Source organism: Lepisma saccharinum, chromosome 3 (genome assembly GCF_977018435.1).
Source record: "Lepisma saccharinum chromosome 3, izLepSacc3.1, whole genome shotgun sequence".
Taxonomy (NCBI): Eukaryota; Metazoa; Arthropoda; class Insecta; order Zygentoma; family Lepismatidae; genus Lepisma; species Lepisma saccharinum.
In genome coordinates this window covers 50,683,029-50,697,019 of record NC_139231.1, presented here as the reverse complement: position 1 = coordinate 50,697,019, position 13,991 = coordinate 50,683,029, and the positions used below count along the sequence as shown (strand labels likewise).

The following is a 13,991-nucleotide window of genomic DNA, read 5'->3' as shown; positions in this document are numbered from 1 at the left end:
GGTGCAACGTTTGTTACCAGCAAAAAAAAGATAAGAAAACATTCCATGAGTGCAAGGCATGCAAAGTTGCACTATATGTGTACCCGTGCTTTGAGGCTTTCCATGTGGGCAACTAGGTGGTGAGTACATATATTACATAACACTAGTTATTTTGCTGTGCAACATTATTTATCATGTCTCTTTTTCGTATTGTTTGCCGACAAATGTAACCCAACGGGATATTTTTGACATTGCATCAGTCTAAACTTTCTATGACAGCAATGACCATGAAACAAGTTTCATTTTGTTGCAAAAGGTACATTCTTTGAAGACAATGCAAAAGTTTGCACCCTTTTCTCAAAATAGCCAATTTTTTTTTTCACTGAAATTTGGGGACTAAGCGCCTCTCAGCCCCGTTTTTCTCACTTGGGCATTCTGAATTGTATATTGTCGCGTGCTCTGATGTTTTTGCTTCCAAACAAAAGTTAACCGAAGTAGATTGCTCAAATAGTCTCGGAGTAATAATAATTTATAATCTAATATGCAAATTAGCTATTTTTTTTTGCCAAAATGCAGAATTGGACATATTGCATCATATTTCAGCCAGTATGAGGACTACGGACTTGAAACAAGTTTCACGTTGTTGAAAAAGGTCTATTCTTTTAAAACAATGCAAAAGTTTGCGCTTTTTCCCCAAAATAGCGGGAGAAGAGGGGGCGAAATCCAGAATTTTTTCATTGAAATTTGGGGACTTAGCCCCCCTAAACCCTGTTTTTCTTACTTGGGCACTCTGAATTGTATACGGTTGTGTGCTCCGATGTTTTTTCTTCCAAACAAAAGTTAGCCAAAGTAGATTGCTCAAATAGTCTGAGATATAACGTTTTTCTGAAATAGGTGTAAAAATTTAAAAATGGCACGCAAAGGCCGTGGCCAGAGAGGGGTTACTTTCGAAAACCCGCTCGGCGGTGTAAAGGTTAATGTCTAGAACTAATCTTTTGTTAAACTTGTCACAAAAATGCACATTAAAAAATACTTAACATATTGAAAATGTGATGTTGTATTTCACTACCAATGTTGTGTATGAAATCTTCAGAATTGTCAGAACATGAGCAATTAAATGTTTATTTTATTACACTTACATCCTAGAAGAAAACACGTAACACTAATATCTATGTCAAAATAATCACTCCATATGCATTGAATTTTCACAGTACATTTCTTTATGTAGATCCATCCAATTGGTCAAGTACCAGGTACAGTTTTTCTGCTACATTTAATTTAAAAAAATGAAATTTGAACAAGCAACATTAGAGTACAAATCAAAATCTTTGGTTCTAGTTTTTGGACTTTTAACCACTGCTATATTTTAAAAGAGATTTACCTACGTTTCGGAGGCTGAATCTGCCTCCGTCTTCAGGGTAGCGTGTAGTCTGTTAGATCATATAAATGGTTGGCTTGGAGGATTATTCTTGGTGGCCTAGGCTCCACCGTGTCTGTCGGTCATAAGGAGCGACATGCAATCCGGGTGGTTCAGTCCCCGGGGATCAAGGTGGAAACCTAACGGTGCCACACGAAGCCTTGATCGTGACCTTGACGTGGTCATCTGACGAAGTGGAGCCTGGGCCACTGATAATCCTACCTGGCAACTTTTTGTATATAGAGGTCCTTGTGACCGACAGACGCGGTGGAGCCACCAAGAATAATCCCCCAAGGCAACCATTTATATGATCTAACAGACTACACGTTACCCTGAAGACGGAGGCAGATTCAGCCTCCGAAACGTAGGTAAATCTCTTTTAAAATATAGCAGTGGTTAAAAGTCCAAAAACTAGAATGAATAAATCACCACTGATTAGCTACAAAGAAGAAAAAAATCTTTGGTACATTGTGTTCTTATGCTCAGTATAATTACCAAACGTTTCATTTCATATGTCCAATATTTTACACGCACATATTTCACTTGAAGGTGAAAGACTAGTAATTGACTGCATAGACGATAGGTTCTCTGAACTATTCAAATCACAAAATAAGATACACTGCATAAAATGATAAGTCGTTGTATACAATCAGACATTAATAAATACACTGCTAATACGAAAACAAATTACTCTGTTATTAAAAGGAAAATGAAAGCATACATTAAACATATGATGAAGCTATGTTGTCACTATGTATTTAAAGCAATCACATCATGTGAATAGCAGTTATGTTAATCATGATACAAGGAGGTGGAAACAATAGAAATATTTATTGAATGAATTGGTAGAGGCACAATAAGGAAACATTTTGTTTTATATTCATGACAATTTTCTTTGGACATACCAATACAAAAATTACAAAATTTATTTCCTTTTATAAGAATTTTGATAAATTCAGAATATTTAAGGTGTTCTTTTATATATCAATACATACAACCACAATATAAAAATGCCTATTATTGGGTAATTGTGGTAAGTACAGAAAGGGTTCCAATTAAGTTCATAAAAACAAAACATATTAGTTACATTATATATTTTCCAGCAATTTGAGTCAAGAATACTAGATAATCACAAAGCAACATGTAAAGATTTGTTTCTGCCTTCACACATTAATAATTACACTAACTTTTTGAATCAGCGTCCAAATGGTCAACAAAGAATTCTTACCTGTGATAAAGACTATTATTAAAAGACTGGTTTTCACATAAATACATACCAGCTGCTTCTATCACTTTTTCTAATCCATTGACAAAATATTGAAAACTTAATGCACTGGTGAATGAAATGTGTTCGTGCTTTTAGTCAGAACATGGCAAGAAACAGCAATAAATTAGAATTCTGTAGTAAAGTACTAATTTACTAGATAACTGTTCGTGTGTTTTCCTACACACATCAAGATAAAATGTGGTCCCTCTAATCACAGCCGTGCTCTAATGTGATGCTACTGCCAGGGTCAAGCGCACTCAGCATAATTGGCAATAGATGTACCCTTAATATCATGAATTTACATCTTCATTACTTCAACATATCACTGCATTCGACACAGTTCTGTAACAAGGAAAAGTAACATACCATCGTAAGTCTCTTGCGTTTTAAATATTTATGAAAAAGCACATTACTTGCTGGGGCTAATCTAAGGCCTATGGAATAAACAAACTCTGCTACAATATTTCAAATTCAATTCCCCAAAATATGACATTGAGACAGAAGTCTTACTGTTTGCATTATGCAAATATAAAAACTTGGATGTATGTATATACTAGGGCTGAGCCGATATCGGCATCAGTGAGTATCGGTTGATTTTCTTTTACCGATACCAAAGATTTTCAGTGGCTAGAAAAGCAGCCAAAGGCAACTGCTCGTCTCAACATTTGTCCTTTCTAAAACTTCGTTCACTCTTCCTTGTGACAGATTGGGAGACCAGCACAGGAAGTTCCATAGATTTTCCTAGAAACACTGGATCATATACCCCACCCTCCTGGCAAGCAGATGGCAAGATCAAACGCATGGGCAAGAGAAAGCTGAACCCAAACATGACCATGAAGGCATGTAGCTACTTAGTTAACGCTGTGGGAAATAAACCATTCATTGCCAATTCTTGCTTGAAGATCGTGGTCCTAAGATAGGTGGATGTTTTTAACCCCCGCCGCACTAATACAGAGTCAGGTAGTTGCGGAATTCTTGGAAAAGAGGGATGAAGGACACTGAAATTAGCTGTGTTTTATCTACGTTCAAGCGCGAAGGGGAATCAGCAATTTATACTTATCCTCTTCACTTCTGTCTTTCGTGTGACTGCTGGTATCGGCCAATGGGGGTTATTTATTTCTGCCAAAAGCCGGCTCCCATGGCAGAGTGGTTAGCACATTGCGCTACAATGCTAGGGGTTCCGGATTCGAATCCCTGCCTGGGGATGGATGTTTGTGAGTGTCCCATTCATCAATTTCATCACATCATCACTCACCCCGAACTTCGCAAATTAGCCAAAAGTGGCACAAATAAATTATTTCCGCCAAGATTGGATTGGGAACATACGGCTTTGAATGGCAGTACTAAGGAAGATAAGCTAATTGGGACTGGACTTACATTTTAAAGTGGGACCCAAACCACTATGTGCCTCCACTGAGTATCGATCCGCGATCTATTGATTACAAGGTGACAGCGACATCATCGGAGAGGCCCCTCTGAAGATTTATGTACACCATTACTTACAATAATGTACATAAAATATTTATCAGCAACTTTACTTTTCATCTAATTGACGTTCCATCATTCCTTTTGTTATTCAATAAATATTCAATTTTTTTTACTTCTTTGACATTAATTTCCTTGCCAGGACAGTTGTTTTTACACAAATTTTAGTGGTCTTAACTATACGTAAGCTAGATGATGAATATTTGCTGTTTTATCTCTGATTTTATAGCATCTTTTTACTAAGGGGTGTTTTTTTTTGGAGGGAAAGAACATGAACATGAAATAAAACACCTGAAACTCGTGGTACTGGCCATGTAATTGGCTTTATTGGAAAGAGAATTGTATGCCATTATTGTTTAAAGATGATTTCGGGCATATGGGTGCCGCGGCTGGCGCGAATAAAGCGCAATCTGGAAGTCCAATTGTCGACCACCTTTTCGAGCAGCTGGGGCCGTATATCGGCAATCACGCGGCGAATGTTGGCTTCCAAGTCGTCCATCGTCTCAGGTTTATCGGCGTAGACAAGCGACTTCACGTACCCCCACAGAAAATAATCTAAAGGTGTTAAGTCACACGATCTTGGAGGCCAATTCACAGGTCCATGATGCGAAATTATGCGCTCATCGAATGTGTCCTTCAATGAAGTGATTGTGGCGCGCACTGTGTGGCATGTTGCGCTGTCCTGTTGAAACCACAGCTCTCCATTGACTGTCACGTGCTGGTGGAATCATTGGTCCTTATTTCTTCAAAAATGATGCCGGCCAGAACGTGACAGTCAATGGAGAGCGCTATCGATCCATGCTTCAGGACTTTTTCGTTCCCCAATTGACTGGCATCAATGTGGAAGAGCTGTGGTTTCAACAGGACGGTGCAACATGCCACACAGCACGCGCCACAATCACTTTATTGAAGGACACATTCGATGAGCGCATAATTTCGTGTCATGGACCTGTGAATTGGCCTCCAAGATCGTGTGACTTAACACCTTTAGATTATTTTCTGTGGGGGTACGTGAAGTCGCTTGTCTACGCCGATAAACCTGAGACGATGGACGACTTGGAAGCCAACATTCTCGCGTGATTGCCGATATACAGCCCCAGCTGCTCGAAAAGGTGGTCAACAATTGGACTTCCAGATTGCACTTTATTCGCGCCAGCCACGGTGCCCATATGCCCGAAATCATCTTTAAACAATAATGGCATACAATTCTCCTTCCAATAAAGCCAATACCATGGCCAGTACCACGAGTTTCAGGTGTTTTATTTCATGTTCATGTTCTATCCCTCTAAAAAAAAACCCTTTATTTATGTAATAACAATATTTTTTAGTCAAGAAATAAAGAACAAAATAGGTATTAACGTTGTCTTTCCTCCGTTTCTTAGTCTGTGGTTACATACATAAATACTCCATACGCATCGGAGAAATTAAGTACTAATTAATTAATTTACATATTATTACGAATCAACCAATAATTATATTAACGTATTAAATAGAAACACTTTTATTATTATATTTCTGAGACACTTGACTCGGACTGGCTCCCAAAATTATATTTCTAGATAAGTGCATAGTGATGTGACAAGTTAGTATGACTCTGTAACTAGCCTTTTTATTTTATACTGGAATTATACAAGTATCGGTATTGGCGGGTATCGGTCATGGTATCGGTATCGGCTCAGCTCTAGTATATACATATTTGCTACTGTTAAATCACGACATGATTATCTCATATTACGACTAATACAGCGTGCTTCGCTTATAGGGATCGAGAAATAAATGCTCATTGTTTTTCATTTTACAAGATACAAAAACTCTCAGAGTTTATACACCAATAGTGAATACACGTGCTTGCGCATGTGCACCAATGTGTAGTGTAATGCAGGAACAAGCCTGGCACTATTCAGTAGAGCAACAGTATTTACCTGGTTTGAATATCGTTTAGATGTCTGCAGGGCAACTCAAGGTACACACAGAGTTGCATTTTGCACTGACCATTTTCCTAAACTCTTGAGAGTTTCTACATCAAGGTATGGTGTGTTAATAAACAATAAACCATTATTTACACTTCAAATTATCAATTATTTCTCAATCCCTCCAAGCGAAACACAATGTATTACTATGTTCATAATATGACTTTATTCTGCAATTTTTATTACAGTTATTCAAAACTCCAAATTAAAAACTTCATAGTTTATTCTTCTATTTGATTACTATAAAGTGGAATTAATATATGTTCCTAAAGATTAATAAACAATGCCTACCTTTGGAGTCATCTGAGCTATCTGCTGTCAACAATTTTGCAGTTTCTGCCTGTGACATCCACTGCTCAACCTGGATTGAGAAAATAAGTACCACTGCTAGTAACTCACTATCATTTGGTGTAAATCAATTCGTATTTGTAAACACTTAACAGGTATCGCAGAAAGGAACTTCCATACATTTTTAAGATGGGACTGACTAATTGGTTGCCAAAATGTTTCATTTTAAGGCCACTGTATGCTTAGATAAGACTAGTTGGGATTGAACCTACAGTTTAAAATGGAGTCCCAGCCTCCACTGGGGTTCAAAACCAGGACTCCTTGTTTACACTGACTAACTAATTGGTGTTGGCCACTGTTGGTATATCAGTTTACTGATAAATATATTGACATTTTAACATTAGCTGTGAGATCACATAAATCTACCATTCTTTATTCTCATTAATAGGTTTGCATATTTGCCTTTTTTATTCTTTTGCAGTAACTTTCATGTTTTTAATTCATGGTTTACCAAAACCAAATACTGGACAATGTTTCATTGCATTGTTTTAGTTATTTCATCAATTAGCTGCTAGGGAGGTGAAAAGCTGATGCATTACATTATTATTGTTATCTCTAGTGCATTGGTTATTTAACATACATAAAATTTAATTTCATTTAAAATTTACATTCTTCACATTTCATATATATATGTATGTATGTTTTGGGGGCATTCTGCAACATAGTAGTACCATTTATGAGCACTTACAAAATAAAAAGAGTTTTAGAGGGCAGGAGCCTCTCGTGCACGTTAGCCTGTCGGGATGGAAACCTTACAGGTGTGTGCTTTTCCAACTTACTGCAATGTACAAAATTGAAGAAAGAGAACTAATTGTAGTAGAGAGATGAAATCGGTTTTATTCTTTTTTGCCAAAAGACAAGATTCTTGGCGAGGTGAAATTTACACATATTATCTCCCAATAATGAAAGTTGGACCAGTCATTTTGACAGGTGACCACTATATTATAATTTTGATAATGTTAAGTTTACTCCACAGTTTCCATGTACTGTGACTTTTAATAAATATTAGTGCTCTACACTTCTAGAAAAAATTAAACTTTTATCTCACCTCTGAAGGAAACTGCAATATATTACTACTATAAGTATGATCACCCATCATTATGACGGGCAAAGTTTATAGGTAAGATATGTCTGTAAGCAATAGTGGAATCAAAGTGCAAGTGAACCTTTGTTTATCTTTGCTCATTGTTGTTCGTCTAACATATGTATTTTCAAGTTGAATGTTAGTTCAGATCGGTCAATGAATTATCTACTGTTGGATTAAAAATTAACCAGTAGACCTACATAAGAACGAGTTACATCAAATTTTAGCTTATTCAATTCTGCATTAATCTATGCTAACCATTTGTTTTTCTTTCGAGTATGCCTTCTATTTTTTATTGTCATGAGAACAAAAAGAGGGCCAAGCTTTTTGAGTTTTGCAAACGATAGCCATTTTTGAAATTCTGTAAATCAAAAACGGGTTGTCCGATCATTATGAAATTTTAGTAGGATGCAGGCAGAAAGGTTTTAACCACAATTATTAATTTCCGGGTTATGAAATTTTAGTAGGATGCAGGCAGAAAGGTTTTAACCACAATTATTAATTTTCAGGTTTTCAAAATTTCTCAAAAAACAGTTTTTAGCAACTTTATGAAACAATGTTTTCTTAGTATTGGGTAGTCCTACAAATACAATATTGGTCTTGTTTTGAATCTCTTTGCATCCATTTTTTAAATGTATTATAATTGTTAATTCGCATTGCAAAACAGATTTTATACAGATTTTTATTCAGCAGAGTAAAGCTGTTCGCGGAACATGGCAACACGTCACATAGCGATGTCCGTTGAACCACGAAAAAACTGCCAGCAGGTGCTGGTAGTCAATGTTGCCACGTTCCACGTACAGATTTACTCCACTGAAAAATCTGTATAAAATCTGTTTCGCAATGTGAATTGACAATGATAATGCATTTTACCAGGTGTGCCGGTTAATAATTCTTAATTTCGTCGCTGGATGGCGGTGGAAGCAAGGGTTGGTGCACAGTCTCAACTGTTACGTCAGTGTGTTGCCAGGACAGTACCTGTCAAAATGCAGTGGATGTGCAACCGAGTGCGAGTGATCGTGATATTGGGTTTGTGTGGGAAACATGTTGACCTTCAAACCAAATAAGGAGCATGTCCTGCTTTTCTTGTTCAATCAAAAGAAAAATGCGAGTGAAAGCCATCGTATCCTTGTGGAAACGTACGGTGACAATGTCCTAACGCAAGACGGACGTGGGTGCATTGGTTTCGACGATTCAAAAGTGGTGATTTCGACTTGAAAGACAAAGATCGCCCGGGCCAGCCGAAAAAATTCCAAGATGCCGAATTGCAAGCACTGTTGGACGAAGACAATATGCAAACGCAACAACAACTGGCAGAGAAGTTAAATGTTGGTCGCCAAACCATATCTGATCGTCTTCATGCCATGGGAAAGATCCAGAAGGCAGTAAAATGGGTCCCACATCATCTGAATGACAGACAAATGGAAAACCGAAAAACGGTGTGTGAAGTGTTGCTTTCTCGGCATGAAAGAAAGTCTTTCTTGCATCGGATAGTGACTGGGGACGAAAAATGGATCTACTTTGAGAACCCAAAATGTCATGGGTTGACCCATGACAACCTTCAACATCGACCGCAAAACCGAATCGCTTCGGAAGGAAGACAATGCTGTGCATTTGGTGGGATCAGAAGGGTGTGGTGTACCGTGAGCTTCTGAAACAAGGTGAAACAGTGAATGCCGTTCGCTACAATCAACACTTAAACCATGCATTGCTCGAAAAGTGCCCAGATTGGGTGACATGACACGGAAAAGTGATTTTGCAGCACGACAACACTTCATCACACACAGCGAAAGGTGTCAGACACACCATTTCTGCACTTGGCTGGGAATTCTTGCCTCACCTGCCATACTCACCAGACTTAGCCCCTTCGGACTACCACTTGTTTTCATCGATGTCTCACTCACTTTCCCAGCAACACTTCAACAATTATGAAGATGTCGAACAGTGGCTTGCTGACTGGATCACCTCAAAATGTGAACGATTTTTCTGGAAGGGTATCCACAATTTGACGGACAGATGGGCACAATGTATAGCTAGTGATTGCGCATACTTTGAATAAAGCATTTGTTACCTTTCTCCCCAGATACACTTGTTTTCTTTCGGACAAATAAAGAATTATTAACCGGCACAACTGGTAAAAACAGATGCAAAGAACTTCAAAACAAGACCAATATTGTATTTGTAGGACTACCCAATACTAAGAGAACTGTGTTTCGTAAAATTGCTAAAAACTGATTTTTGAGAATTTTGAAAACCTGAAAATTAATAATTGTGTTTAAAACCTTTCTGCCTGCATCCTACTAAAATTTCATAACGATTGGACAACCCATTTTTGATTTACAGAATTTCAAAGATGACGATCGTTTGCAAAACTCAAAAAACCTGGCCCTTTTTTTGTTCTTACGAAGATAAAAAATAGAAGGCATACTCGAAAAAAAAATTGGTTAGCATAGATTAATGAAGAATTGAATAAGCTAAATTTTGATGTAACTCGTTATGTAGGTCTACTGGTTAATTTTTAATTGGAGTCCAAACTCGAGTATCTACGAGGGTAAGTCAATATATGTCGCAAAATGGAATAGAAAGAAAAGTTGAAATAGTTACCTAATGAAATGTGGTTTACTTTTCAATGTAATCTCCATGAACATTTAGGCTCTTGTCTCAGCGTTTCAAGTGTCCCTCAAAGCCAGCAGCGAAGAAGGTTTGTGGTTGGTGTCGTAGGTAGCTGGTAACTTCCCGATGGACCTCCTCCATATCCTGGAACCGGTGACCACCAGGTGATTCTTCAGTGGGCTGAAGAGATGAAAGTCGGATGGTGCCAAATCTGGACTGTAGGCTAGATGTAGGCACTGTGTGGATGAGCATTGTCATCCAACAGAAGAACTCCATGTCTCAAAGCACCTGGACGTTTCATGCGAATGGCTGACCATAACTTCTTCAGAGTTCTGCAATACGTGGCTGAAGTGACAGTGTGACGCTGGGACAGAAATACACTTTTCCTTGTGCACTTGCTCAGCAGATTTGCCCTGTGCCCACAGAAATCGAATTACAGCCCGTTGCTCACCACATGTACACTCGATTAACACACCTGCCATCTTACACACTTGGCACTTGAATGACTCATCGCCGCACGAGAACGTGACTACTAGCACCATATACGATACACAGTGGTGCAGCCACCTACACAGACACTTCCGGAAAGGATCAGTGCAATGACTGATATTCATAAATCAATTTCACATTGCAGCAATTCGAAGATATTTCATTTTGCAACTTATATATTGACTTTCCCTCATATAATATTTAATCTGATAGTAGAGTAAAACATTTGCAACCTCTATTTCTGTATTTGGCCCAGTTCAGTGTCCAATATGTCACCTGAATGTGGCTTATCGGATTGTGATGCTACATCATTATGTCTGTGATTTGTCAGACTTCTAATCTGAGTGAGAGGACAATATTTATGAAGATGATGAGTTCAGAGTAGATAATGACAATGCCGGAATAGATGTTGATTACATACCACCTAAGACCTTGTCTAGAAATTATTCTTGAGATGAAGATGTGCAAGATGATGACAATGTATGTGAGTGTAGGCAGATTGACGTTTCCTCCTTTCCAAGTGAGTGTTCGTGTATTTTTAATATTTGTGATAAAATTAGAAAATTATATTTGTCAAAAGTTCCCATCAATGAAAAAAGCATTTGTAATCTAAATGGTCAGGAAAAATGGTTCTACAATTACAAAAACTCCAAAAAAAATAAAAAAAATATGCTTATGTAAATAAATAAAATACACCTATAAATAAATACATAATATACACATACACGCCATCATGTTGATGAATGATTGATATACTCCAGAGCTTCCATGATTTAACTGAATATGAATAACACAGTCCTTCTGCCGAGTCTATTTGCTCATTACTGCCCCTCTATTAGCCACTGTAGGAGGCAGAATTTGTAACAAATGGTCATAATGATGTGAAAATAAAATAAATAAAGAAACACAGGAGTTCTTGATGCTCAGAATAAAGGCAGTGGAAAAATATTGCAAGGAAAAACTATACCCGTCAAAATGACGGGTTAGTCCTAATTGGTAGCTAGGAAATCACCATCCTCCTAGTGTTAAAGAAGAAAAATCAAAATTGTACACAGAAATTTGTATTCAGCACCCTCTTGAATGGACCAAAGTGAATGAAAAAAATGTAGTTGTAGCAGTGGTGGCCTGCAGCTAGTATGATGGGTAGTCCCAACATGATCAAGAAATAAAAAAAAAATCTTCGCTACCATATGTCACAGAAATCTAATGAAAGAGGTAAATGGAACTTTGTTTACTAACATTGCAAACCATTTCACACACTATAGAACACTTTCACTTCACTAAAAACACAGAATTTTCACCTAAGTCACCTTGCTGTTTACAATTCTGCACCTCCAGTACGACACATCAACAACCAGTGTTACCAACAACTAAAATATGATTAGCACTAAAACTACACTAATATCTTGCTCAATGAAATGTGGATCTAAAACTTGTAAGTAAAATTCAATGCAAGAAATTGAATTCTATCTCCAAGTGAAATTCAAATATAATTGTAGATTATCTGTGAGATTTTAAGAAATATATAAAGTAAGAAATGCCCTGGTGATGCAAGTTCCCTTTGATATTTTGACAATTCTTTTTTTACAGAAAATGTCTAGAATATTGTTGACGTCAGTTGCAAAATGTGTGTGCGTGAGAGCAAGTGATATACAGTAGAACATTGTTTATCCTCATTAATTGGGACCGAAGGTTATCCAGATAACAATTTTTGCAGATAATCAAACATGTGTTTATTTAACAAAGAAAAGCACGTACAGTACAGGTTTATTTTATACATACAGTACACAGTACTACATACGTATACAGTACAAGAAAATGAAAGACATGAGAAAAATAGAAAACACTCGAAATATACGTACAGTACGTGCCTAAATTACATTACTCTACCTGTACGGTGTTATTTATGTGCTTTTTTGAGTGTGTGGATGAACAACGTTCTAATGTATCTTTTATGTTCGTTCTTCCCAAGTAGGCAGAAAAGTGCAGAAAAAGTATCTTTCTCATGAATTACTTCTCCAATGGGTATACAAATTGGTCAGGATTAGCGAATTCTCTCTAAAGTTTGCAACTATGTCAACACAATGCAAAAGCTCTTGCATTGGCAAGAGGTTTTGCATTGTGCCAAACAAAAATTGGCCTGGCTGGTGTCTTATGACCCTGGAAGACCAGAGCAAATGTAGAGAACAGCTGGGGATGTGGTGCAGGGATTGAAGTGGCCGAAAGCTTGAATGCTTTCGAGATTCGAATCATCTTGTTCATTAATGTATTAATTTAACTATATTTTGATGAAGCATGTGCTATTTCTGAGGGTGGAGCCATGGCACGACGGCTCTCCCCTTAGAGCTGCTGCTGGTATGTAGCAGTGGTAAATTCCTACAACCATGAAAAGTCACGTAGAAATTTCAGCGAAAAATGCAGGCTTGACCAGGACTCGAACCCAATTCTCTGCCATACCGTGTCATTTCTCTACCAAATGAGCTGGACTGTTTTCGGCTGAACTTTCGCTGTCGCCGTTTTACCTGTGTGGAATCATTTGGTCAAGCCTACATTTTTCGCTGAAATTTCTATGTAGAACATCTCCTGTGTGTGCCAAAACTTAATGTAATGTACATCTGTACACTGGGAGAAACCAGGAAACGTTAACAGATCCCATTGCGGTAGCACTGACAAACGATTCTACACAGGTAAAACAAGCAAGGCTGGCTCAGTAGCTCAGTTGGTTGAAAAATGGGATGGTATTCCAGAGATCAAGGTTCGAGTCTGCATTTTTCACTGAAATTTCTACATAGTACATATTCTGTGTGTGCCAAATCTTAATGTAATAAAAAATCACGTTGAAACTTCTTGGGAAAAAAATAAGATATAAAAAAAGCAGCTTTGACATTTTATGAAAATAATTTACAGAAAGTCGCTTCTAGCTTGGCCCTATGGATGCTGGATGGATCAAATTTGCAGGAAGCATGACAAAGACCCCCAAAAAACCCTGAAAATATGCAACTAATTTTAGAAAAAATAATTTTCAGGTAATTTTAAAAATTGGTGGTCTTCCACTGGATTCCTAATTCTTGCACAATGCGGTTTTTTTTTTTTTTTTTTCCATTCCATTATGACATACCTTCATATGTATAGAAATGAACAAAGAAGAACAGAATTGAATTATCATCTGGAGTTTTCATGAAATGACATGTCAGTTGCTGCCACATGCTGCTAGCTTTTGTTTTAAACCAGCCATCCCAAAGCACATAATTTGAAATTACCCACTCTATAAAGGTTAACTAAGAGTAAATTAAAGCAAAAAGTAAAGTGCTCCCCTGTGCTTTGCACCATGCCATGAAG

The 13,991-nt window shown here is 37.5% G+C and overlaps 1 protein-coding gene across 2 annotated transcripts in view; it reads right to left on the bottom strand.

Annotated features, from left to right (window-relative positions):
* Positions 1 to 1,783: 1,783 nt before the first annotated feature.
* Aduk (unc-51 like kinase 3 homolog Aduk) overlaps positions 1,784 to 13,991 on the bottom strand; it is an 81,574-nt gene continuing 69,366 nt past the window's right edge. For both annotated transcript variants that reach the window (XM_083118527.1, XM_083118528.1), the window contains exons 9-10: positions 6,410 to 6,479; positions 1,784 to 3,005 (exon numbers count right to left, since the gene is read on the bottom strand). In XM_083118527.1, coding sequence (XP_082974653.1) covers positions 2,986 to 3,005; positions 6,410 to 6,479 — 90 coding nt within the window. In that variant the 3' untranslated portion in view covers positions 1,784 to 2,985. The remainder of the gene's footprint in view (positions 3,006 to 6,409; positions 6,480 to 13,991) is intronic.